General features: G+C 50.1%; 1 protein-coding gene across 5 annotated transcripts; it reads left to right on the top strand.

Annotated features, from left to right (window-relative positions):
* The first annotated feature begins 2,358 nt into the window (after window positions 1-2,358).
* On the top strand, window positions 2,359-18,522 carry LOC116956017 (uncharacterized). 5 transcript variants are annotated; one of them, XM_032977409.2, is made up of 16 exons: window positions 2,359-2,498; window positions 5,804-5,995; window positions 7,051-8,281; window positions 8,680-8,928; window positions 9,062-9,146; window positions 9,679-9,913; window positions 10,653-10,791; window positions 11,217-11,387; window positions 11,541-11,674; window positions 12,629-12,749; window positions 13,275-13,424; window positions 14,349-14,509; window positions 14,898-15,080; window positions 15,275-15,407; window positions 15,582-15,755; window positions 16,252-18,522. In XM_032977409.2, exons 2-16 carry the CDS (start codon window positions 5,840-5,842, stop codon window positions 16,569-16,571), a joined length of 3,642 nt encoding a protein of 1,213 aa, XP_032833300.1. In that variant the 5' UTR covers window positions 2,359-2,498; window positions 5,804-5,839; the 3' UTR covers window positions 16,572-18,522. The 5 variants fall into 5 exon arrangements, with proteins under 5 accessions (XP_032833300.1, XP_032833299.1, XP_032833303.1 ...); XM_032977408.2 differs by lacking the exon at window positions 2,359-2,498 and adding an exon at window positions 2,587-2,912; XM_032977412.2 differs by lacking the exon at window positions 2,359-2,498 and adding an exon at window positions 2,588-2,912 and having other exon boundaries at window positions 8,680-8,913.
* Window positions 18,523-23,391: the final 4,869 nt, after the last annotated feature.

The following is a 23,391-nucleotide window of genomic DNA, read 5'->3' as shown; positions in this document are numbered from 1 at the left end:
CCCAACTCCCCCACTCACAACCCCCCCCCCCATTTATAGCCCCCATTTTCCATCCCAAGCCCCCCACTCACAACCCCCCCCTCATTTATACCCCCCCCCACTTTTCATCCCAACCCCCCCCACTCACCACCCCCCCCCTCATTTATACCCCCCACTTTCCATCCCAACCCCCCCACTCACAACCCCCCCCACTCACAACCCCCCCTCCATTTTTACCCCCCACTTTCCATCCCAACCCCCCCACTCACAACCCCCCCCACTCACAACCCCCCCCCCCATTTATACCCCCCCCACTTTCCATCCCAACACCCCCACTCACAACCCCCCCCCATTTATACCCCCCACTTTCCATCCCAACCCCCCCAACCACAACCCCCCCCATTTGTAACCCCCACTTTCCATCCGAATCCCCCCACTCACAACCCCCCCACTCACAACGCCCCCTCTCACAAGCCCCCCCCCCCATTTATACCCCCCACTTTCCATCCCAACCCCCCCACTTACCACACCCCCCCCTCATTTATACCCCCCACTTTCCATCCAAACCCCCCCACTCACAACCCTCCCCACTCACAACACCCCCCCCCCCCATTTATAGCCCCCACTTTCCATCCCAACCCCCCCACTCATAACCCCCCCCCATTTATACCCCCCACTTTTCATCCCATTCCCCCCACTCACAACACCCCCCCACTTTCCATCCCAACACCCCAACTCACAACCCCCCCACTCACAACCCCCACTCTCACAAGCCCCCCCCCCCATTTATACCCCCCACTTTCCATCCCAACCCCCCCACTCACAACCCCCTCCCATTTATACCCCCTCCACTTTCCATCCCAACCCCCCCATTCACCACACCCCCCCCTCATTTATACCCCCCACTTTCCATCCCAACCCCCCCACTCACAACCCCCCCCATTTTTACCCCCCACTTTCCATCCCAACTCCCCCACTCACAACCCCCCCCCATTTATACCCCCCCACTTTCCATCCCAACACCCCCACTCACAACCCCCCCCATTTATACCCCACTTTCCATCCCAACCCCCCCAATCACAACCCCCCATTTGTATCCCCCACTTTCCATCCGAATCCCCCCACTCACAACCCCCCCCCCCCATTTATACCCCCCCCACTTTCAATCCCAACTCACCCACTCACAAGCCCCCCACTCACAACACCCCCCCCCCCCATTTATAGCCCCCACTTTCCATCCCAACCCCCCACTCACAACCCCCCCCCATTTATACCCCCCACTTTCCATCCCAACCCTTCCAACCACAACACCCCCCCACTTTCCATCCCAACCCCCTCACTGACAACACCCCCCGCCCATTTTGTACCCTCCCACTTTTCATCGCAACCCCCCCACTCACAACACCCCCCCCCCCATTTTGTACCCCCCCCACTTTCCATCCCAACCCCCCCACTCACAACCCCCCCCCCATTTACACCCCCCCACTTTCCATCCGAATCCCCCCACTCACAACCCCCCCCCCCCATTTGTACCCCCCCCCCCCACTTTCCATCCCAACCCCCCCACTCACAACACCCCCCACTTTCCATCCCAACCCCCCCACTCACAACCCCCACCCCCCACTTATACCCCCCCCCGCCTTCCATCCCAACCCCCCCACTCACAACACCCCCCCACTTTCCATCCCAACCCCCCCACTCACAACCCCCCCATTCACAACCCCCCCCCCCATTTGTACCCCCCACTTTCCATCCGAATCCCCCCACTCATAACCCCCCCATTTATACCCCCCCCCACTTTCAATCCCAACCCCCCCACTCACAACCCCCCCCCCATTTACACCCTGCACTTTCCATCCCAACCCCCCCCCATATATACCCCCCACTTTCCATCCCAACCCCCTACTCACAACACCTCCCCCCCCACTTTCCATCACAACACCCCCCCCATTTATACCCCCCACTTTCCATCCCAACCCCCCACTCACAACACCTCCCCCCACTTTCCATCCCAACCCCCCCACTCACAACCCCCCCCCCACTTATACTCCCCCACTTTCCATCCCAACTCCCCCCACTCACAACCCCCCCCCACTTATACCCCCCCACTTTCCATCCCAACCCCCCCACTCACAACACCCCCCCCCACTTTCCATCCCAACCCCCCCCACTCATACCAACCCCCCCACCCCCCACTTGCCATCCCAATCCTCTCTCTTACCAATTCCCCCCATCACACTTAACCCCCCTAATTAACCACCACCCCCCCCCCCCACACACTTCCCCTTGCATCTGATGGGCGAGGCTGTGAGTGTGAGAGAGAGAGGTGGGGGTGTGGGGGGGGGGATTTTTTTTAATCGCTAAGAGATCGACCACGTGATCCGGCGTGCGCGCGAGGCAAACTCCGTGCGCGAGAGCGAACGCGCGGCGCCCTCGTCCAAAATCCACCGCCGTCGTGAGAACGAGGGGCGGGGGAGCACTCGCAGTCGCGCGCCCGCGCGCGCGCTACCCGCGAGGCGGTGAGGAAACCCCCTCCCCTCTTGAGCGAGCGTGAGAGCGCGCGCGCGCGCGACCTAAGCCCGCGCGCGCCACCTCTTTGTGTTTTTCCCGCCCTCGGCCGCGCGGCGCTCGCGCGCTCGTAACCCGTCCCGAGTGCGCGGCGGCCACGCGCATGCGCACTGCTGCCGCGCGGCCGCCATTTCGCGAGAGCGCCTTTTTCCCCTGTCGCCCATTGCCGCTTGCCGCACTCGCCGCCCCCCCTCCCCCTTCGTCTTCTTCCTCCATCTTCACCGCCACTTCGGCGGCCGCGCAAACTCGAGCCGCGCTTCAACAAATCGCCTCTTTCCGCCCGCTGCCGCTCCGGCCGTCGCGAGCGTGCCGGCGGCGAAGGGGAGTTGAGCGCCCACCGGCGGCGGCGGCGAGGAGGAGCCGAGGTGAGTGTGGCCGACAGCAGGGGGGGCTGGTCGCATGGCGGCGAGGCGAGGCGCGGCGCGGCTTGCACGAGCGTGCGGCCGCCTCTAGGTGTCCCGCTGTCCGCGGCGAGGGCTCGGCGGCGGGCCCGCCCGCCCGCCCGTTCACCTCGGCTACGTATTTAAATATATTTCTGCTCTCCGCTACGGGCAAGCTGTTATTGTCCCTTCTTGCCGCACAGGGGCAGAGTTATGTGTGGCGAGGCGGGCGCGTTGTTGCGTGTGTTGACGCGGCCGAGGGCTGAGGCGGCGACGATGATGATGATGGTGTGGGGGGCGACGGGACGCCGAGCCGCCGCGGCCGTCTCCTCCTCGCCGATTGTCTTCCCCGCGTCTCGCTGCGTCTCTTAAGCGCAAAAAAATCAAAATGGAGGCCGAGGCCCCCTGGTCCCCTGACAAACAACAACAGCAGCGGCGGCGGCGGCGGGAAGGAGGCGAGGCCCGGCCCCGACTGCCCCCCCACCGAGTCCCGCATCCACCACCAGGGTAGCGCGGTTGCAACCTCCTGCGGTGAACGTCGGTTGGGCCGTCTTTTAAAGACATTTTTTTGTTAATGTTGAGACATTTTGGAAGAGTTTTTTTTTGCACCGTTGCAATGAAGCTCGGTGGGGTGTGGGGCGGGCGGATGTTTCTCGGGCGCCATGTCGACGGCGGAGGAGGCTTTGGAGGGTATTTGTCAGCATCGGGGTTAAATGAGTGAATTGAGTTGGTGACATTTTTTGAGACTTGTATAATTTAACATGTCGCCCCTTTTGTTTGGATATAAAAAAACCCTCACTCGCAGCCGACGCTGATGCACCGCGATTGTAAACTACGCGGTTTAATTCGCGCCCCAGCGACTTGGGCTCGATTACCGAGTTTAATGAGCAGGGCCCAGGAGTGATGGTGGTGGATCACGCAGTGGCCTTTGGCGACCCATGGGTAAATCGGGACGCAACATCGGGGGCCGCTGGGGGCTTGGTGCTATAGGGATACAACACCTGGGCCTGCGGAAGGATTGGTGACCGTAGGGAACTACAGCACGACTGGTGGGGAGGGCATTACGTGGGTTTATGACAACATCATATAGACAACACCTGGCATCCGTGAGCTGCCCCAGAGGGCCAGCCACTATCTGCCCCATGGCAGTGCAATTCAGAGTGCAGCCGCCTATAACAAGGCAGCCCTTTGGGTCCTTAAAATATCCCATGTGGAGACAATGGCAGAGCCCCCCCCTGGGCTGCCCTCTTGAGCGATACAACACCTGAACCCTAGGGCTGCACCATATGCCCACTCGGAGACAACCGCCACACGCCCCCCCCTCGCACATGTTACAATAAATACTGCTTTGCGCATGATGCTCAAGAATACGCATTGCTGAGGATCGTCATGCCAACCCACAGTTCGCATAAGCCCCCATACAGGAGCAGTAGCTGGGTTTGTTTAAGGTCTCGTGATGGCACCAATGGCAGATCATGCTTGGATTTGGGGGGGGGGCTCAGTATACCATTTATTTCAGCCCTCATACACAGACACTTGTCAGTTTAGTACGGGTTGTGTGGAGAAACTCGGATTTATGTTTAAATTGGCGGTGTTGCAGTTCCGCAGTGCACCGCACGATGAACCCCAATGAGCCGAGTTGTGAGTCTCGGCCTGGGCTTCGCCTGTTTCAACCTACGCTAGCCAGCGTAGGTTGAAATATGGTCAACATACCCAAATGACTAACACGGCGTGTAGAGGCTTTCTTCGCGCAGTGGTTTGACGAGAATTTTATAGTTTTAATTAAACGTTTTGAACTACCTATGCAAACCTAACTCCACTGCTAATGTAAACGTTTTATTTTTTAAATCCTGTATTCAATGGTTCTTGTAAAATAAATAAAAACATTTAGATTTAAAAGTAGAATAGACAAGTGTGGATTTGATTCCATGAAATCAAGTGAAACAGTGTACAGTCTACCAACTCAACACTTTTTGTGTCTTTGGGTCGACACGTGATTGCACTTTAAAGGGTACAACCAGGGCCCAGAGTTAGCTCCATGATAGGACCACGTAGAGCCTATACCTTGTGGGGTTACCCATAGTGACGCAGCTCCATAATTGGTGAAAACAGGTTTAAAGAAAAAACTGAATACTTATGGTGTTACATGCATTCACCCACAGTTTATGGTCTGCCCCATATGGAGGCAACACTAATGCCCGAGGGCTGCCCCATATGCCCACTGTGGGAAGATACACACGTCCCCTGTAAAATTACTGATTGTTACATGATGGTGATAAATATTCACTTCATTATCTACATTATTGTAAACCCACACTACACTGACAAGATGGTAGCGTGGGAGGAAGAGACTCCCCCCTCCCGCCCCTGGTTTTCCGTATCACAGTGGGCACCATTTACTTTCCCTGCGGTTTTAAATATGAAGTGTAGCTGACAGAAAACAAACGTAATCATTTTGTGCCAGAAATAAGATTATTGTACTTGCATCAGTGAATTTTTTTACCCATAAGGCATCCGCAAATTGGGAAAGAAAACAAATTACATTGTCAATATCATGGGACCTCCTTTGCCAGTACCAAAATATGAGAATAGGTTTTTTCCCATTTTTTCTGGCAACAAAAAAACAACATTTTACAAGGAATCATGTCTGCATTATCCACAATACTTGTGGTGAGAATACTCTGAGTGTTTTTTATTGCATTCTGACCACAAGTATTGTGGTTGATGCATACATGATTAATTGTAAAAGTTTTTTTTGCCAGAAAAAAGGGGAAAAAACCTATCCTAACATTGTCAATAGACGTGATGTTTTTATGTCTGCGCATTGTGATTTTGTATGACTTTGCTAACACAGGGTCCCTGTCCCTATGCTTTAGAATCTGGGGGGGGTGGGCCAATAGGAGCCGTGGCCGATGGCGAGCGAGGAGGTGGTGGAGGCCACACCCTCTGGCGAGGAGGAGCTGGATGGCTTCACTCGGCTGAAGGAAGGGGGACCGCTTACCCAGGGCACGAGACTCGTGGATGATGACCCCACTTCAAGCATACCCAAGAAGCCTGAGGAGTCTGAGGTATGTAGGGAAGCCGCCAGCTCGCTGGGCCGATTTTTGCATTAGTTTTATTTTGTGACTGTTACGTCACCCCACTGAATGTACTGCAGTATCATTTAGATTGACGAATAATATCTCAAGATTCCGTACAAAAAGGAAGGCCTCATTTTAATTATTCTTGCAAGATTTCGGAGGTCTCAGATAGTCGAAGGCCATCGTGGCAGAGAGAGAGAGGAGACAATTTGGTAAAGGTGCAAATAGAGCCTTCAAATAGAAGGGGACTCAGCCATGAATGTAAGTCTCAAGTTTAGACCTCGCAGAACAACATAATGGTCTTCACAATACAGACGACCATGGGGAGCAAGTTCCAGAGAGGAAGCATAAAGAGAGTGACATATTGACAGGACCCCTTTGTTGCACATGAGAAACAAATCAAATAATATGCAGGGAAAAGCAGCCGGGAGAGAGTCCATGAGGATAGGGACAGACATAAGTGATACAGTAAAACCTTGGATTGCGAGTAACTTGGTCTGCGAGTGTTTTGCAAGACGAGCAAAAATGTTAAATAAATATTAATTTAGTAGTACGTATACACTTTGTACTGCCGAGCGTCACGTGATCACAACTGATACAAGTGCTTTGGATTACAAACACGTTTCTGGAACGAATTATGATTGCAATCCAAGGTTTTACTGTATATTGTTTGCTTATTTATGTATTAATATTCCGCACACTAATGCTTAAGATTATTTAGTATTACATAAGGATATTGAACAATGAGGCCTATCATGTAGTTGATGTGTTATTGTATATGGAGCGAGTGGAAGGGTATGAGGAGGGGGAATATAGTTTTGTTTCCAGGTATGAGTGAAAAGTTAAGTGGTTGCATTCTTGATCATTTGGAGATGAGGATTTTTGGCAGCTCATACAGAAGAGTTGTTAGTTAAGTTGACCAAGCTTTGTGTGTAAATTTAGTGCATGTGTAATATTTCTGTATATTCTTTTTACTGTTTGATACTTCCTGCTGAGTAAATGTGAAATTCCCTCCTAACCGATACATGCATTTCATTTTAAAGGATGGTGGCCTGGACCAAGTGCCTCTGGTTTCAGAAGTGGCTCTTGCAGTAAAAGATGGCACTGAATCAGCAGGTGGCACTGTAGTTTCCGAGCCCGCTCACACAAACGCCAATGCCACGATTATGGACAGCGCCGAGGTGATCTCTATCGAGATGTCTCACATGGCCCCCGACATGATGGTGCACGTGATGATCGACGGTGCCTCCGACCAGATTGTCAACATGGCCGCCGACGTCACGGCTCCGGTGGAAGCCACCTCTGTCGACAGCGTTGCTGACGTAACAGTGGCTGACGTGACCGTCGAAGATGTGGAAATGAAGGATGAGACGCTGCCTGACCATGCTGCTACAGATGGTGCCGAGGTGATTGATTTCATGGACACCGCTGCGGTGATGGACGTTGTGGAAGTCACGGAAGGGACGGAGGCAAAAGAGAGTGATGATGCCTTTGCCAATGCCGGATCGCTGAGGGTCCTGAGCGTGGAGACCATGGATACTGCCACATCTGGCATCGGTGAAGTGACGAATGTTTCAGAAACCAATTTTGCCACTGCAGTTGCAGATGATTCTATTGCCAGCAGCGCAGCCCAGCCCAAAGGGAACGATTCTGTACAGGTGATCTCCGCCGAGGGAGGTTTCACAGCCTACGTGGGCACTACAGCAGATACCGACGCCGCTACAAATGAACAGGGGTTCGCAGAAAGAGACACCGGTGATGAAACCAACCCAGCTGAAGTCGGCGCTGTTGTGGAGTCCGTTGACGTTAATGAGCTGAAAGCGGAAACGGCCGACACCACTGATGTCATCGCTGTCATCGTGGGCACAGAGATGACAAACCTGGCTGACGGCAGCAACACCAGTAACGCCGATACTGAAGTGGCAGCGACGACCAGCTCGGGCAATGACTTGATTGAATCATTGGAAGCGGGCGGAGTGGCTGGCGGTGCTACTGTTGTGAGTGTATCCGGACCAGAGGACGTCGCGGTCGTGACAACCATAAGCGTGGCGAGTCCCCTGGATGTGAGCACTAGCGCGGCCAGCGTGACGGACGTGACTTCGGCGGCGCTGCGGGCCCTGCAGGCCGTGGCCTCGCAACACGTGGGTGGTGGGGCGAGCGCCTCCATCTCCGAGGACACGCACATCATCACACTGCACCCAGTGAGCTTGGAAGAGACGGGGGAAGGAGGAGGAACCTCAATTGGAGAGATCACGCTCGTGCAGGTGCAGGCAGGTGAGCGTCAAAGTCTGCAGCTCGGGACCGCATTGCGCACTGGAGGCATTATGATTCGCCCACTTCCCTTCCAGAGATTCCATGCGTTGTTGCGATTCGGAGATGTTTGAATTCAGGAATTCTAATCGTTTTACATTTTGGCAATTGCACGATTCAATTAATGTATAATGAACTTAAGAATTTATATTAGTCAATGGATCAATGCGGCTTTGTACCTCGACTGTCCCCACACACAACAATTCACTTAATGAAATCGTATCGTGAATTTCAGATGGCCTAGACAAGCAAGTCGTTAAACGTGCAGTAGAGAAATGTGCTTGCAGACCTCACCGTAATGAGCGTTAAAAGCATGCGCACCTGTCTTGATAATACTCAACATGTACTTTGTGCATGTGGAGGTGGGGACGCGCCGCAGGCTTCAGGCATCGTGACACAGGTGGTGCCCATGGAGAACCAGGGCCTGCTCACGGAGATGGTCCCCGTGGACCAACAGGGCCTGGTGACTGAGGTGGTACCCGTGGAGAGAGGCATGCTCACCGAGGTGGTGCGCATCGGCGAGGACGGCACAGTGACTGTCACCGACGGGGAGGCGCTCACCGCAGACGGGCTCATGGCAGAGGTGGTGCCGACGGGTGTGTGCCGCACAGGTCATGGCCTTTTCTTGCGTCGCTGAGATACCAAGTTGGCATTTAATGTTGTTAACGTTCTGCATTTTAACGTTACTTAGTCACGTCGCGTGAATGAGTTTGTGTGGTTTGTGTGGCTCGTGTGTGCGGACAGGGGAGGAAGGGATAAACGAGGGAATCATCGCTCAGATCGTGCCGGTGCAGGAGGGGGTCGAGTCTGGTGGTGAGGGAGGCATCAGGTGAGTGCATGCCTCTGCTCACGCCAGCATTTTCCATTGCGACATCAAGGGTGCATTTAAATTATACATTCTAACTCTTATCGTGAAATTCATCGTCTTAGCCATTTACCGTGAGTTTTCTGGTGGTTCATGCAATGTCCTACAACTGAGTCAGCACTGCTGAGGTTGAGTTAGAATTTGGGAAACCAAGCCAGAGTGGGTTCTCAAGTGCAGTGAATTAGTCTTAGCCCGATTTACCAATGACTGGTCAAACATTCATAATGTAAAACTTCAGCTTAACTCAGTTCTGAAGATTGACGTGAGAAGAACACTTTTACAAGGTGTGCCAATAACGTGAATAGATTTGGTAAAGCATTTTCAAAACTGGTTGACTTATCTCATCTCCCACGGCAATACTCTGACAATATGGTGTGCACTGCTGCTACCAGAGTTCCTTATGGAAATGTCTTCGTCTCATAACATGACATTGAAAAGCAACGTCTGATTGGGAGAAAATGTGCGTTTTAACACTTCTTCGATCGTGTCTGCATAGCCACACGCTGCCGCTGCCGGAGGGGGTGCAAGTGGTGAAAGTGGGTCCCAACGGGGAGCTGGAGGTGGAGCGGGCCCCGATGGGCTCGCAGGACGGGAGTGTTGACGGGGACGGCATTGGATTGCTCATCACTGCCCCCGACCCTGAGGAACGCAGCAAGGAGAAGGACCCAGACTACCAGCTTCCCGTAAAGAAGCCTGTGCGGAAAGGGCGCAAGAACAAGCTGCGATACAAGGCAGGGAACCCTGCACGCAAGCAGACATCTCTTTCATGGCCTGCGCAAGGACGTGTCACTAACAGCCTCTTTAATTTAAACTGATTTCATCTGTGTTTCGTGTGGAATTTGAAATCCAACTGACAATACATAACTGATGTTGGTTATTCATTCGATGGCACCAGGAGTTGTTTGATGTACCTCGTTCACACTGCCTGTATAAATATGTAATGGCTAGTGGTTGATTTTGTGAAAGAATTAGCAGCACCTGCCCAGGTTGTTTGAACATGACTAAGCACAGCCCCTTGCCATTTATGTAAGCTGAAGCCAGGTAATATCTGTCGGGTCTGAAATATGTTCGTAAATGCAAAGAATTCAACTGGATATGGTCCTGGTCAACGGTTTCCAATTTTATTGAATCGGGACTTTTGTGGACAGCAGAGGGCAGTGCAGCAAACGCCATTGTACTGTACGTCCTTGCCTAAAAAACACCTGCATTGACCAGCATGACGAAGAATGATCAAATAACCCCTACAACCTGCATGGGTAACCCCTCGTCTAGCAGTGGATTGACCCAAGGTTGCTGTACATGTTATTGAATTGTTACATATCAATTTAGTTTACCCTTTGCATCTGAACCTCGTGGGTTTGGCGGGCACCGAAGGCACATGTCGGCGTGTGAATTTGTACGTGTAACTGCTCCTGTATTAATGTAAGCATGTGTGCGTATGTGTGTTGGCGTGCACATTTCTGTTTTCAGCAAGAGGCGGCCGACGCCGACATCTCGGTGTACGACTTTGAGGAGCAGGAGGAAGGGCGGCTGGTGAGCAGCCAGGACGTCGGCGTGGAGAAGGCTATCGCACCCAAGCCACCCAAGCCCACGCGCATTAAGAAGAAAGGTTTGCAACGCTTACACCCGACTTCTGCATGGATGGATTATGCCTCGCATCCAACTGGCCAGCAGACAGTATGACGCAGGGTATAAATAGCCTCTGATGGACTGGGAATAAAACATTTCTGCTGATATGCAAAAATTCATAGCTCAAAAGGCTATTTTGATATTATCGATATCTGCTTTGAATATTGTCTGTAAGAATAGGTTATTTGTCATTGAAGTAAATGATATTAGATTGACTTACTGAACATACTAAACAAAACTCTACATGAGATCAAAACAGATAAACGATTCAAAGAATTTTAAGTAAAACCAAAAAAAGTTCAAATGTTGAATTGAATCGTCACTGAGCAGATGAAACCCGCTTGGAGAGGGATGTATCGATAGATGCGGACTCGGCAACACATGTTGTCATCACTGTGTGTCCAGGAGCCAAAAAGACCTTCCAATGCGAGCTGTGTAGCTACACATGCCCACGCCGCTCCAACCTGGATCGGCACATGAAGAGCCACACGGACGAGCGGCCACACTGCTGCCACCTGTGCGACCGCGCCTTCCGCACTGTCACGCTGCTGCGCAACCATGTCAACACGCACACCGGTACGTGCGAGCACAGGCACGCACTCGCGCACGGTCACGGCCACGCTGGGCCATCCGCCCACACACCGGTGTGACCATGTGAGCGCACGAGCGTTGATGAGATGTTGCCGCTCCCCGGTGCAATGTCTGCGTGTGTGCGCTGGTCGACTGCAGGCACAAAGCCGCACAAGTGCATGGAGTGCGACATGGCGTTTGTGACGAGCGGGGAGCTGGTGCGCCACCGCCGCTACCGGCACACCCACGAGAAGCCCTTCAAGTGCTCCATGTGTGACTACGCCAGCGTGGAGGTAGAGCCCGCTGCATGTGTCCCCTTAACCGGGGACAGTGCCCTAAGTATAATGTATCTGGGCAAAAGTTAATTTATTTAATTTCTAGACTAAGACACATGAGTGACCCTCCAGAATAGCTCCATTCTATTCTGATTATGCATTCCCATTTCAATTCGATCCATTGTCATGATTCACGATCCCGATTCGATTCAAGAACATACCTACGGCTCTGGAGCTGCATGCGGATTTTTAAGGACTGCTTCGTAATGTTATTTATTAAGGACCATCTCATTCACATGCATTGCGGCTCTTGAAATATTTTATTTTACCAAATTTGAAAAAAAATGCTTTTCTTGTTCTTTTGGTTGCTTACCCCAGGGCCATATGAATTAAATATAATCGATTCTGATATGCACGATCGTATGCATGTGTTTTGAGCATAATAATCTTTTCGATGTACAGTAAAACCTCGTTATTTCGGTATTTGATCATTCGTAATTGAGGATAAATCTGCATGGGTGCGCTTCGGCATATTTACAGTATTAGTCGAATTGCCATACTGAATGGTCCAATTTTGGCATACACGTGGAGCGATGCCGCACTCCACAACCAAAACAATGACTCGGTCTAGTAGTGGCGCGCGTTGTGAGTGTGAGTGCAGACCTGTTGCTTTGGACTTTACCTTGTTTATGTGCAAGCCAACCCTCTCAGAAATGGATAGAATTGATGCAGGGTGTGTGTCAATGCGTATGGTGTGTGAAGAGTTTGGAAAAAAAATTCGATATTTTTTGGGGGCAGGAGGCACTGGGGAGTACCATTTGTACATAATTTGGAATATTGGATCATTTAGCAAGGCTAGAGCCCCATATGTGTCGAATCAACAAATGTTTACTGTATCATGAAATTATGTATCTTTGCATGACCCCGTAATGGCTAGACTGCTGTACTGCCTGCCCTCCCTTGTTGCCGCAGGTGAGCAAATTGAAGCGCCACATCCGGTCGCACACAGGGGAGCGTCCATTCCAGTGCGGTCTGTGTAGCTACGCCAGCAGGGACACCTACAAGCTCAAGCGCCACATGAGGACTCATTCCGGTACGGGCGCTCACGCCCACCCTCCTGGGGAGACGTGGCAGCTGCCAACTCTAATGTGACTGCCTTCCACAATAATATCAATGCTTTCCTCGGAAAATGTGGGTGCAGTTACTTCCGATTGTTTCTATCACAGTTTATTTTTACAGGTTATCCAATTAGAAGTATGAGAAATTATTCTATTTACATAAACTTTGTAATATAATCTTATTAACTATATTATTCACTGTGTCCTAAGTGAATTGAAAACGGTTAAGGACATGTACATATTCTGCTCTTGAGCGGGTACTTGTATTTCAGGGATATGTAATGTTATATCTGTGCTGTAGATTTTTAAACCCTTGAACGTGCACTTTTTCATTGAATAATATCCTGGTGAGGTTTATAATCAAATTGGGATTACTTTATGTGCATTTGACCCGGTTGGGGTTCACAAAAATAATTTAAGAAGCAGACGTGAATGTTGTCGAGGAGGAAGGCCTTACTGAATTAACAGTGCAACGGTTGGTCATGCGTTCGTGCGTGCAGGCGAGAAGCCCTACGAGTGCCACGTGTGCCACGCGCGCTTCACTCAGAGCGGCACCATGAAGATGCACGTACTGCAGAAGCACACGGACAACGTACCCAAGTACCACTGCCCGCACTGTGACGCCGTCATTGCGCGCAAGAGTGACCTCGGTTAGAAACTACCGCACCGCAGTCACGCACCACACGCTGCCTATGGCTATCGCCAAATCATCCGAAGTGCCCCCACTTGCCAGGTCATAAGGTGGGTTGAGCTTGGTACATAGGTGAATGGGAGACTGGCAGTTGTTGTAGGCTTTGGCAGCGAGATGTTGTGGAGATGGCGATGTTGTGGTCACCCCCTCTTATGCTTCAACTTTCTCCAGGAAATCCAGTTTCCTCCCACATGGGAAATACTCACGAATGAATTTGAACAAATATCCCAATTGCAAGAACCATTGAGGCTTTTCTGGGTAAATAAATGTTAAAGTTTTTTTTTTTACCAGCTCAGTGTGGGTGCCTCTCCCCCCCCATTAAAAAACGTAGGAGCATGCTGAGCGATGCAGTACGCTGAAACGAGGGGTCGTAATGCCTCCTGCTGTGACAATCGTGTTTGGTGGTTATTTCTGCTGTTCCCTTTTGTTATTACATTTTATCATTACTCTTGTTTACCCAGGAAAGCCTCACTGAGTCTCAAGACTTTTTCAGGATGGCCATGCCAAGTGTTTTTGTTTCGCAGTATGGGCGATGTTAATATGTGTAATGTAGATATGCGATGCGTATGTATGTTGAACTTCGTACGTAGCTAACTGTGCTAATCGGTTAGCTAAGTAATTTGCAGATAATTTTTCAGTATTGGGATGCTTTCGTCAATACCAGTAACATTGTAACCCAGAAGAAAGCCATGCGAAACAGGGGGAGAACATATGAACTCCACAGAGAAAAGCACCCGAGTTGGGAATCGAACCTTGGTGTGAGGCCACGGGTGTTATCACCGCGGCCATGCCTGTCATTCTGTTGATTAAATTGTTGTGATGACAATAACTTATTCCTGTCCCAACCCTGGGCTCCCATTCAAAACCCTCGCCATCCCTTTAGGTGTTCACCTCCGCAAGCAGCACGCAGTGCTTGAACGCGAGCTGAGGTGCCGTTACTGTCGCGCCATCTTCCACGAGCGCTACGCCCTCATGCAGCACCAGCGCACGCACCGCAACGAGAAGCGCTTCAAGTGTGATCAGTGCGAGTACGCCTGCAAGCAGGTGAATGCCACCACACCACACCCCAACCTCCCCCCCCCCCATCCCACACATCGCCGTTACTCTGTTTCGGCACGCAGCTCACGCTTGCGGCGGTGTCACAGCAGGGGCATTATTAGCCCCTAGTCAAGTGGTCGGCAACCAAAATAATAAGAGGAGACATTTTTGGGGGCATTTGCTAAAAGAAATAGCCGTAATGCTTGGAAATATGACAGTCCTTAATAAATAACGTTACAAAACAGTCCTTAAAAGCCGAATTCGGCTCTTCTAGAGCACAGGTTGCCAACCGTTGCCCACCTCTCAGCCTAGCGAAGGCATTCTAACCTTATACCACGTGTGCGTGCTGGTGCGGTCTGTGTGGTGTCTGCTGGTGCTTGCGTCTGACGACTAGGAGCGACACATGATCATGCACAAACGCGTGCACACCGGGGAGAAGCCATTCGAGTGTACGCTCTGCGACAAGACCTTCCGCCAGAAGCAGCTCCTCGACTTCCACTTCAAACGCTACCACGACCCCAGCTTTGTGCCCACCACTTATGAGTGCAGCAAATGCCACCGCAACTTTACTCGCAGGGTGAGTGGGCAAATGGAACGTGTGCGCTGCCACAGCTGGGTCAGCCTCGCTGTTGCAGATTGGCCCTCTTTGAAGCTGCATTGTCTCAGTCTCCTGTGTGTGTGTATATGTCTTGTATACCTGAGGTTGCTGTTGGTTACTTGGCGTGGTGAATGATGCCGACTAACCTGACCCCATGGCTTGCGTTTGCGCAGAGCACGATGATGAAGCACTTTGACATGTGCGATGGCGAGCTGGAAAGTGGCGAGCAGAACGGCAAGGCTCGGCGCGGACGCCGCCGGGGGCGCAAGCGCAAGATGCAGTCTCGCAAGCACGGCTCGTCGAGCGGTTAGATGCCTCGCACTGCCACGTAATGGGGTCAGGCGGATTATTAATGCCCTGGGATTTGTGTGCCCCTGCGTATTATACCTCTAAGTTTATATATTCACCTTAATGCCTCTTCCCAGCGGATGTTAGTGCTGCGCTTTACTCTTGACGTTCCTCTCGCCACTTGTAAATCAGAGTCGGATGAAATGCCCACGGACGAGGATGAGGAAGAGGAGGAGCTGAATGAGGAGAGTGTGGAAGTAGCGGATGAGGAAGTGGAGGAGCCAGAGCCTCCCCCCATGAAGCGGCGCCGTGGCCGCCCTCCCAAGGCCAAGCCAGGCCGCCCCGCCAAGAAGGTGGCTGGCTCAGGTGAGTGAGTGAGCGGGGCTCTCGGAGCGATCGATGGCCTGTGGCGAGGGCTAGCGGGCACTGATCAACCACAAGTTGAATCTCCTCCTCTGAGATGGTGACCTCCACAGGCATGATGCACTGCCTTGATGAAAGTGCTTGTGGGCATATCTCTCAGGTTTGCCCCTTGCCCTCATTGTAGTCGCACAATGTGTTTCGTGTCCACTAACCTGTGTCAATCCAGTGGTGCTTATATTCTGTGTAAAAGTCTATGCATTTTGGCCAATTGAACAAATATAACACTGCATCTTGCAGGCATTTTTGGCACGTAGTAAAGAATAATTGAAAATTGCAGTGTTGTGCTGACTACACCCTAGTCCTGGTTGAAAAAGAGCTTCAAGGTTGATCGAATTTATCCAGTATAAATAAAGATTCTGATTTTGTAATGGCTCACAGAATGATTTCCTATGGGGACCAGTCTATTTTTTGCACCGTTTGAAGTGTATATTTGTTTCAGCAGAGATCAAGACGGAGCCAAAGACGGAGCCCACAGACTTGGACTCCACTATAGACAGTGTGGCCTGCGGCATCATTGAGATCATCCCGGTGACGGTGGGCGGCCCCGATGGGCCTGATGACGACGAGGAGGAGGAGGAGGAAGAGGAGGAGGCGGCAGAGGGCGAGGAGGGGGGTGAGGAGGAAGAACAGGAAGAAGAAGAAGAGGAGGAGGGGGGCGAGAAAGAGCATGTGGTGGTGTTGGCTGTTGAGACGGCGGCAGACGAGGGGCCCAAAAACGACATCACACCCGAGATGATCCTGAGCATGATGGACCAATGAGTGGTCTCGCATCGCAGCGGGTAAACTAACTAAACTCCACTCTTGATTTATATGCCCAACCATCCCGGGCTTCCCACTGAGGTTTGAGAAAAGTGTGTCCAACCAGAAGTTGGTGAAATTAAACTTTTTTTCCATGCAATTCACGTGACATGCGCCCGTTGGGCATGTGTGATGGGGGGGGGGAACTCTTGGAAAGCCTGGGCCGGCAGGATGCGCGAATGAAAGTGGGTGTTTAATTGGCTCAGTGGGGCGGGGGGGGCTCACAGCCCGAGTGGTTTCTCGTGACATGGACGAGATCGCGTGCAAAATCAAATGCAGAGTTCGACCGTGGCCGTCGCCTGCGGGCATTGTATTTTTCACCTAGCGGATCTTTAATTTGTGTAATGTTATTTCTTTGGGAAAATGTTATGTTTTTTAGGCGTCGTGCGGAAACTTAACGTAGCGTTGGTACTTTTGCAGCCTTGGTGTATTCACGAAGGGAAGAGGTGTTTCTGCCTTGAGAAGACTGTTTCACGGCGAGGGCTTGTGTTACGCATCCCGTTCGTTACCCACAACCTTTTCCAACACCCTTTCCTTACTGTAGAACATCGCTGATTTACATTTAGCTTTCACACCGTCCATTGCTGTTAGATGTTGGGCACAGCTCTGATGGGTTTTTTTAAATTCTGCACAAGTTTGAGATTGGTAAAGGGAGGTGCCTGTAATTTTGGCCATAACATGTGTTTTGTTCCAAACAGCAAAATGATGGTTTGTGTTGTTTAAGGTCGTGGTTTAGCTATGATTTTCTAATATTCAATGACAGTACTGAGTTTATAGTTAAATGCTTAATTGTTAGTATTTTTCTTTATTTGCCCATAATGACCGCTATAAAAAAGATTCAACACATTGTACTAGAAAGTGGTGAGCAGTCAAGGATCTGAGTTTAGAATAATGTAATGAAGATAGTGGTTTTAATAACGGAGCATAGTTTTGATGGGAAGCCTCACTTTTCAAATGTAATAAGTGTTAATTGATTCTGAACGAATAGCTGATTAATCTCAGAGTAGAAGTATGCAAAAGAAAATGATAATCGATACGAAGCGTAGTTTGTGTTGTTTGAATCTGAACAGTCACATTGTCGCATTTTTATTACTCTGAAATCTTTTTAAGGCAGGTGCTTTTTTACCTTTTTCGCTTACTTTTCCATTTTATAATATAAAAAAAATGTTAAAAACATTTCCGGTGCATGGTGTCACCTTGTACATGATTCGACACAGACCCTGATGCTGGTAGGCAGTGCCGAAGCAATATTACAGGCCGTTTTCGACAACCAAACGCTTTTGGTTTATTCTTTGCTCTGAAGTGCTGCCCCCCTCCACCTGCCCGCCCCCCCCCTCCACCTGCCCGCCCCCCCCCCCAAGCTGTCCTGGACTGGTTCATCGATATGCCGAGGACTGACTTGATGGTGGTTGCGCATGTGTATTTTCATGGAATTATTTGATTTTAAGCTCCACATTGTGCATTGAAAATAACCTGTGTGCTGGGTTGCTTGACTGCAGGATGCAGTCGTTAGGTCCAATGTGAATTGCATGGAAAAAACGTAAATTTGGTCACACTTGGGGTGGTACCCTAAGGGAGCAATCCTGCAAAGCTGAAGTGCTATTTTTTCTGGGTAGTGTGGAGTTTATATGGATGGGTGTTTGGCATGGATTGGTGGTGGGGTGGAGATAGGGTGGTGGTGTACGATGCCGTCACACGGCACGGTGGCCCCGGCGCAGGGCAAAGGGCCTGCATTGTGTGGAACTCGTTGGGTCTCAAGTCGCGTAGGAACAATGTGAAGCCGTGAGCCAGCTGTGCTGTTCAGACTTGAGTTGGAAATCCGTCGGGCTAGGACAACACTCTTTTGTATGTAACTTGTTCAGAAATGACCACTGTATGCAGGTTTTCAATAAACAGGTCACAAGTATATCAACAGCTGTTTGTTCTCATTTAATCTGCGGGAAAAAAGGGAAAGGTTGGTGAGAACAGCAGGTGGCATTCCGCCATCACCATATTATACTGCCTTTTGAGTTATAATTCACGTAAGCGTCTCTAAATGTGTACACATTTAGAAGGCTGAAAAAAGCAAGGCTTGCATATTTGGAGTGGGGACGTGGCCTCGAGATAGTGTGTTCGCCGCCTGTTGCAATGTTTGAATCCGGCAAGGTCGCTCTGGTTTGTATTGCGGATGTATTCGCCGTACGAATGCACGCCGTTCATGTGACAGTGGACAGTGAATATCCTATAATATTCTAAATTAGTAGGCCATCGTGTGCAGGTTAATTTTTAAACACCGGATAATGTTTGATCATAACGTTAGCACAATTGGCTTTGCCTAAAAGACATCACGGAATATTTAACATCTACCGTGAGTATTTTACGGCTAGTACACCCACAGTAATTAGGGGCCGCCCATAAATGACGTCACGCACCTAGAGGGGGGGGGGCGGGTCAGACATTTGTGACGACATGTGACGAGGGGGGGGGGTTTGAGAAGTGTGACGTCACATAAAAATGCGCAACTTTAAATAAATATAGACAACACGTTATACTGAATGAAGTAGACTTTTTAATAAATGTTTTCTCCTACAACATCAGAGTGCAGCGCCACATTAAATACGCACTACAATGACAATAGCTTAAAGCGATTTGAAGCATGTGTTTTTTTTGGGGGGGGGGGTGGCAGAGCTTTGTGACGTCATATTTGAGGGGGGGGGGTCTGATGGGCCATGTTACCACTCGCAGAGTGATGTCGGGCGAGATGCGAGTTGAGTGTTGCGTGAGTCCATGGGCGATTCTGAGGCATGTGAAGACGAACCTATAGTTAATTTTGTACAGCGGTCGAGTAGACAAAATGTGTTTTGTGTAGTGACAATTTAACCGAGTTACGCCGTGTGAATTTTGGAATCTTCACGGTCGATGCGCAACAATTAACACGACCACCTCGATGAGCACGGTTGGCTATGTACGGTGCGAAAGAAGTTCAACAGTGTAAACATACATAGTCCGCATGGCTGTGTTGTTGTGTCGCTGCTAATCATTTGCAACAATGATAATACTGCACTGTACGCAGAATCATAAACAATAATTGAATACACTTCAAATTTACAACTCCGACGCCTACATCACCACTGCGTGTCCGCTGTGACACGTGGATGACACGTGGATGAAACATGGACATTGGCAAGGAAAGGGGCCGTCCATAAATGACGTCACGCGATTTTGCACAATTTTTGACCCCCCCCCCCCCATCGCACACGGCGTCACAAAAAGTCAGACCCCCCTCAAATATGACGTCACAAAACTCTGCCCCCCCCCCCCCAAAAATAATTCTTCAAATCTCTTTAAACTATTGTCATTGTAGTGCGTATTTAATGTGGCGCTGCACTCTGATGTTGCAGGAGAAAACATTGAAAAGTCTATTTAATTAAGTAGAACGTGTTGTCCATATTTATTTAAAGTTGCGCATTTTGATGTGACGTCACATTTCTCAAACACCCCCCCCCCTCATCACACATCGTGTGGAAAGCATTTCAATAAACATGAAACGTTGGTCCAACGATTCTAACTACGTCCGAACGCTGCGCCTTTACCGGCATGGAAAGGTGCACGGTTTGCATCAGCGGCGGAGCAAGGATTTTGACTTTGGGGGGGCTGACTTCAATATTCTGAGATATCCAGTGTTTATGTTTACCAATGGGCCCCACAAATGTATAAAACAAATTTTATTGGATTTGAACGCGGAGTTTATTAATAGGTCGGAGCCGCTGATGTGGTTGATACGTTCGATAAGTTCGAAAGGCTGCCGCTCAAGCAGCCTACAGGGCAGCACAAGGTGGCAGCCTGCAGGGCAGCACGAGGTGGCAGCCTGCAGGGCAGCACGAGGTGGCAGCCTGCAGGGCAGCACAAGGTGGCAGCACAAGGTGGCAGCCTGCAGGGCAGCACGAGGTGGCAGCCTGCAGGGCAGCCTGCAGGGCAGCCTGCAGGGCAGCACAAGGTGGCAGCCTGCAGGGCAGCACAAGGTGGCAGCACAAGGTGGCAGCCTGCAGGGCAGCACAAGGTGGCAGCACAAGGTGGCAGCCTGCAGGGCAGCACAAGGTGGCAGCACAAGGTGGCAGCCTGCAGGGCAGCACAAGGTGGCAGCACAAGGTGGCAGCCTGCAGGGCAGCACAAGGTGGCAGCACAAGGTGGCAGCCTGCAGGGCAGCACAAGGTAGCAGCCTGCAGGGCAGCGCACAAGGTGGCAGCCTGCAGGGCAGCACGAGGTGGTAGCCTGCAGGGCAGCCCAAGGTGACAGCCTGCAGGGCAGCACAAGGTGACAGCCTGCAGGGCAGCACACGAGGTGGCAGCCTGCAGGGCAGCACACGAGGTGGCAGCCTGCAGGGCAGCACACGAGGTGGCAGCCTGCACCATTTTGCAGCAGCCGGATATCCGGTTATCCCGATTACCGACTTTCCCAAAATTTCAGGGGGGGCTAAGCCCCCCCCAGCCCCCCCCCCCTGTGGCTCCGCCCCTGGTTGGCATTACGCTGAGAGACGGGAAGTGGAACGCGTGGATCAGATAAGATATGCCAGTTGCGGATATTGATAATAATTACGAATCGTGAGCTTAGGCCGGACATGGTCAAAGGCTATTGCGAGCTCCCTCCGATTAGCACGGTTGGCTACGTACGGTGGGAAACAGTTTCAGTTCAGTTTAATTTATTTGGTATAGCCCTGTGAGCTATTCGGCTCTTTAATCGGGTGCAACCGCAACAAACAAAAATATGAACAAGAAAACAAAGTCTTCCAGAAAAAGCGCCGTATGTCAATGCTGTGTGCAAAAATCCCAGTGGGATGCAAGTCAAACAATAACAACCATAAGACAATTTAGATTAAAGTTATCAGACCAACTCCGTACTACAACAAACAAATATGGCTAAACCAAAACGTTGTCGAAATGACTAAAATAAAGTTATAAAAACAATGTAACAGTGATCATTTACAATAAACGATATACATAGTATGCACTACCAAACTTTGCAGCCATAGCTGGCTGCATGAGTCACTCCATAACAGCAGGAGTATCAGTAGGAATATCAACATTTTCCAATGCACCTTTAAGATCAGCACACTATAATCAAAACTCAAGATCATACTTTGCAGCAGTCATCCGGAACGATACATTTGATTTCAGGCCACTGAATAGCAGTGGCAGCTAGGGGTGTACAACTCCTTTAGAGCAGTTTTGAGTGAAGATCTCACAGGTAGTGATCCAAGTTGCAGTTTATTGGCGATAGCATTCCAGACCCTGGGGGCATCAATAGCAAAGGCCCTTCCTCCAGTATTTGTACGGCAATAAGGAATGTGAAGCTGGTAAATGAGCGAAGACCTTAGGTCACATTTCGATTTAAAGCTTTCGTGACTGCAAGGATTCATTTTCTTTGGTTCTTTCGGTAAAGTCACGTAGAATGAGAATAAAATAATAAAATAACAATGAAATTTTCACGACGTTTCGGCCACAACGCAAGCGGCCGTCTTCTGGTGAAAGGTACAGAACTGTCGGGACGACAGAGCTTCAATGAACGATGTTAAGATTCGTAGCGACTTTTAAGCTGGTTGGGAGAAGTGAGGGGCCTTGACAAAGGGGTTTACATATCAAATAGCTGAGGGATTAGCTTGTGACTGGTCACGGAAAAGGCTATGTTAAAGTCAAAACCTACACATCCACAGAGGCAACTAGTAATTTAGCATTGAAATAGCTAAGGGATTAGCTTGTGCAAATAGCTGAGGGATTAGCTTGTGACTGGTCACGGAAATGGCTATGTTAAAGTCAAAACCTACACATCCACAGAGGCAACTAGTAATTTAGCATTGAAATAGCTAAAGGATTAGCTTGTGACTGGTCACATAAATAGATGTTAAAGTCAAGGCCTACACATCCACAGAGCTTCAATGAACGTTGTTAAGATTCGTAGCGACTTTTAAGCTGGTCACATTTGTTCTTCGAAACAGAAAGGAGAACCAGCAGGTAGTCTGCGGATTTTTATGTAAGTACATCGTGAATAATTAAGATAATAAACAAGTTCAACATGCGTCGCCAGCATTGGCCACTGTAGTAACATCCATTATTGTGCTGTACTTGTGCTCCAGTGTCGACATAACATCTTCCAATGCCAAACGAATTTTGTTCAGAGCTAGCTTAGCCCTGATCTCTGAGAGAATTAGACTGCTCCGCACTGGACTGGATCATGTAGACAAGACACTCTTGAAATCACACTTAACATTAACGGAATAAATGTCTACATCTGATTGGGAAGATGTAGGTAACATGACCGCTTTATCAGCCGCTACAATGTCAGCTAAATGTAAAGATAACCTGATTTCCAAGTTCAACCTCCTTTCCAAGTAGAAACCAGATCCATACATTAAAAAGTTAGACGTTGACAAGGTTGTTATTAATCTGTGTAATAGCACAATTTCCGATGGTCTAAAGGCGGTTTTGGCTAAAGGATTGAACTTCGCAGTCACCCCCAAACACATACCAGTGGATGACATTGCTCAGGTCGATGTAGCTCTTAAGGGTTTGGGACACATCGCTGCAGACGTGACCAAGATCTAAAATCGCTGCAACCCTCAAAAGCGCTAAGATACCAGTCAGCAACATCAGTAGTAAGGAGGAGCGCTTTGAGTTATCTCAATTAAAAAAGAGGGAAGATATCGTCATCCTCTCAGCCGACAAGGGCAATGCCACGGTCATCATGGATAAAAAACGTGTACAATAACAAATTTCAGGACATATTTTATGATGGTAGCTCACTAAAA

Source organism: Petromyzon marinus, chromosome 63 (assembly GCF_048934315.1).
Source record: "Petromyzon marinus isolate PM22_M1 ecotype Great Lakes invasive population chromosome 63, UKy_Petmar_22M1.pri1.0, whole genome shotgun sequence".
Classification (NCBI taxonomy): Eukaryota; Metazoa; Chordata; class Hyperoartia; order Petromyzontiformes; family Petromyzontidae; genus Petromyzon; species Petromyzon marinus.
Note: the sequence above shows the minus strand (reverse complement) of the source record. Positions and strands in the feature narration are given on the sequence as shown.

Excerpts from the sequence above, each read along its gene's own strand:
- LOC116956017 (XM_032977409.2), top strand. The coding sequence starts at position 5,840 with ATGGCGAGCGAGGAGGTGGTGGAGGCCACACCCTCTGGCGAGGAGGAG. Across the intron at positions 9,914-10,652 it reads AGAACAAGCTGCGATACAAG|CAAGAGGCGGCCGACGCCGA; the intron begins GCAGGGAACCCT and ends TTCTGTTTTCAG. Across the intron at positions 15,756-16,251 it reads CAAGAAGGTGGCTGGCTCAG|CAGAGATCAAGACGGAGCCA; the intron begins GTGAGTGAGTGA and ends TATTTGTTTCAG.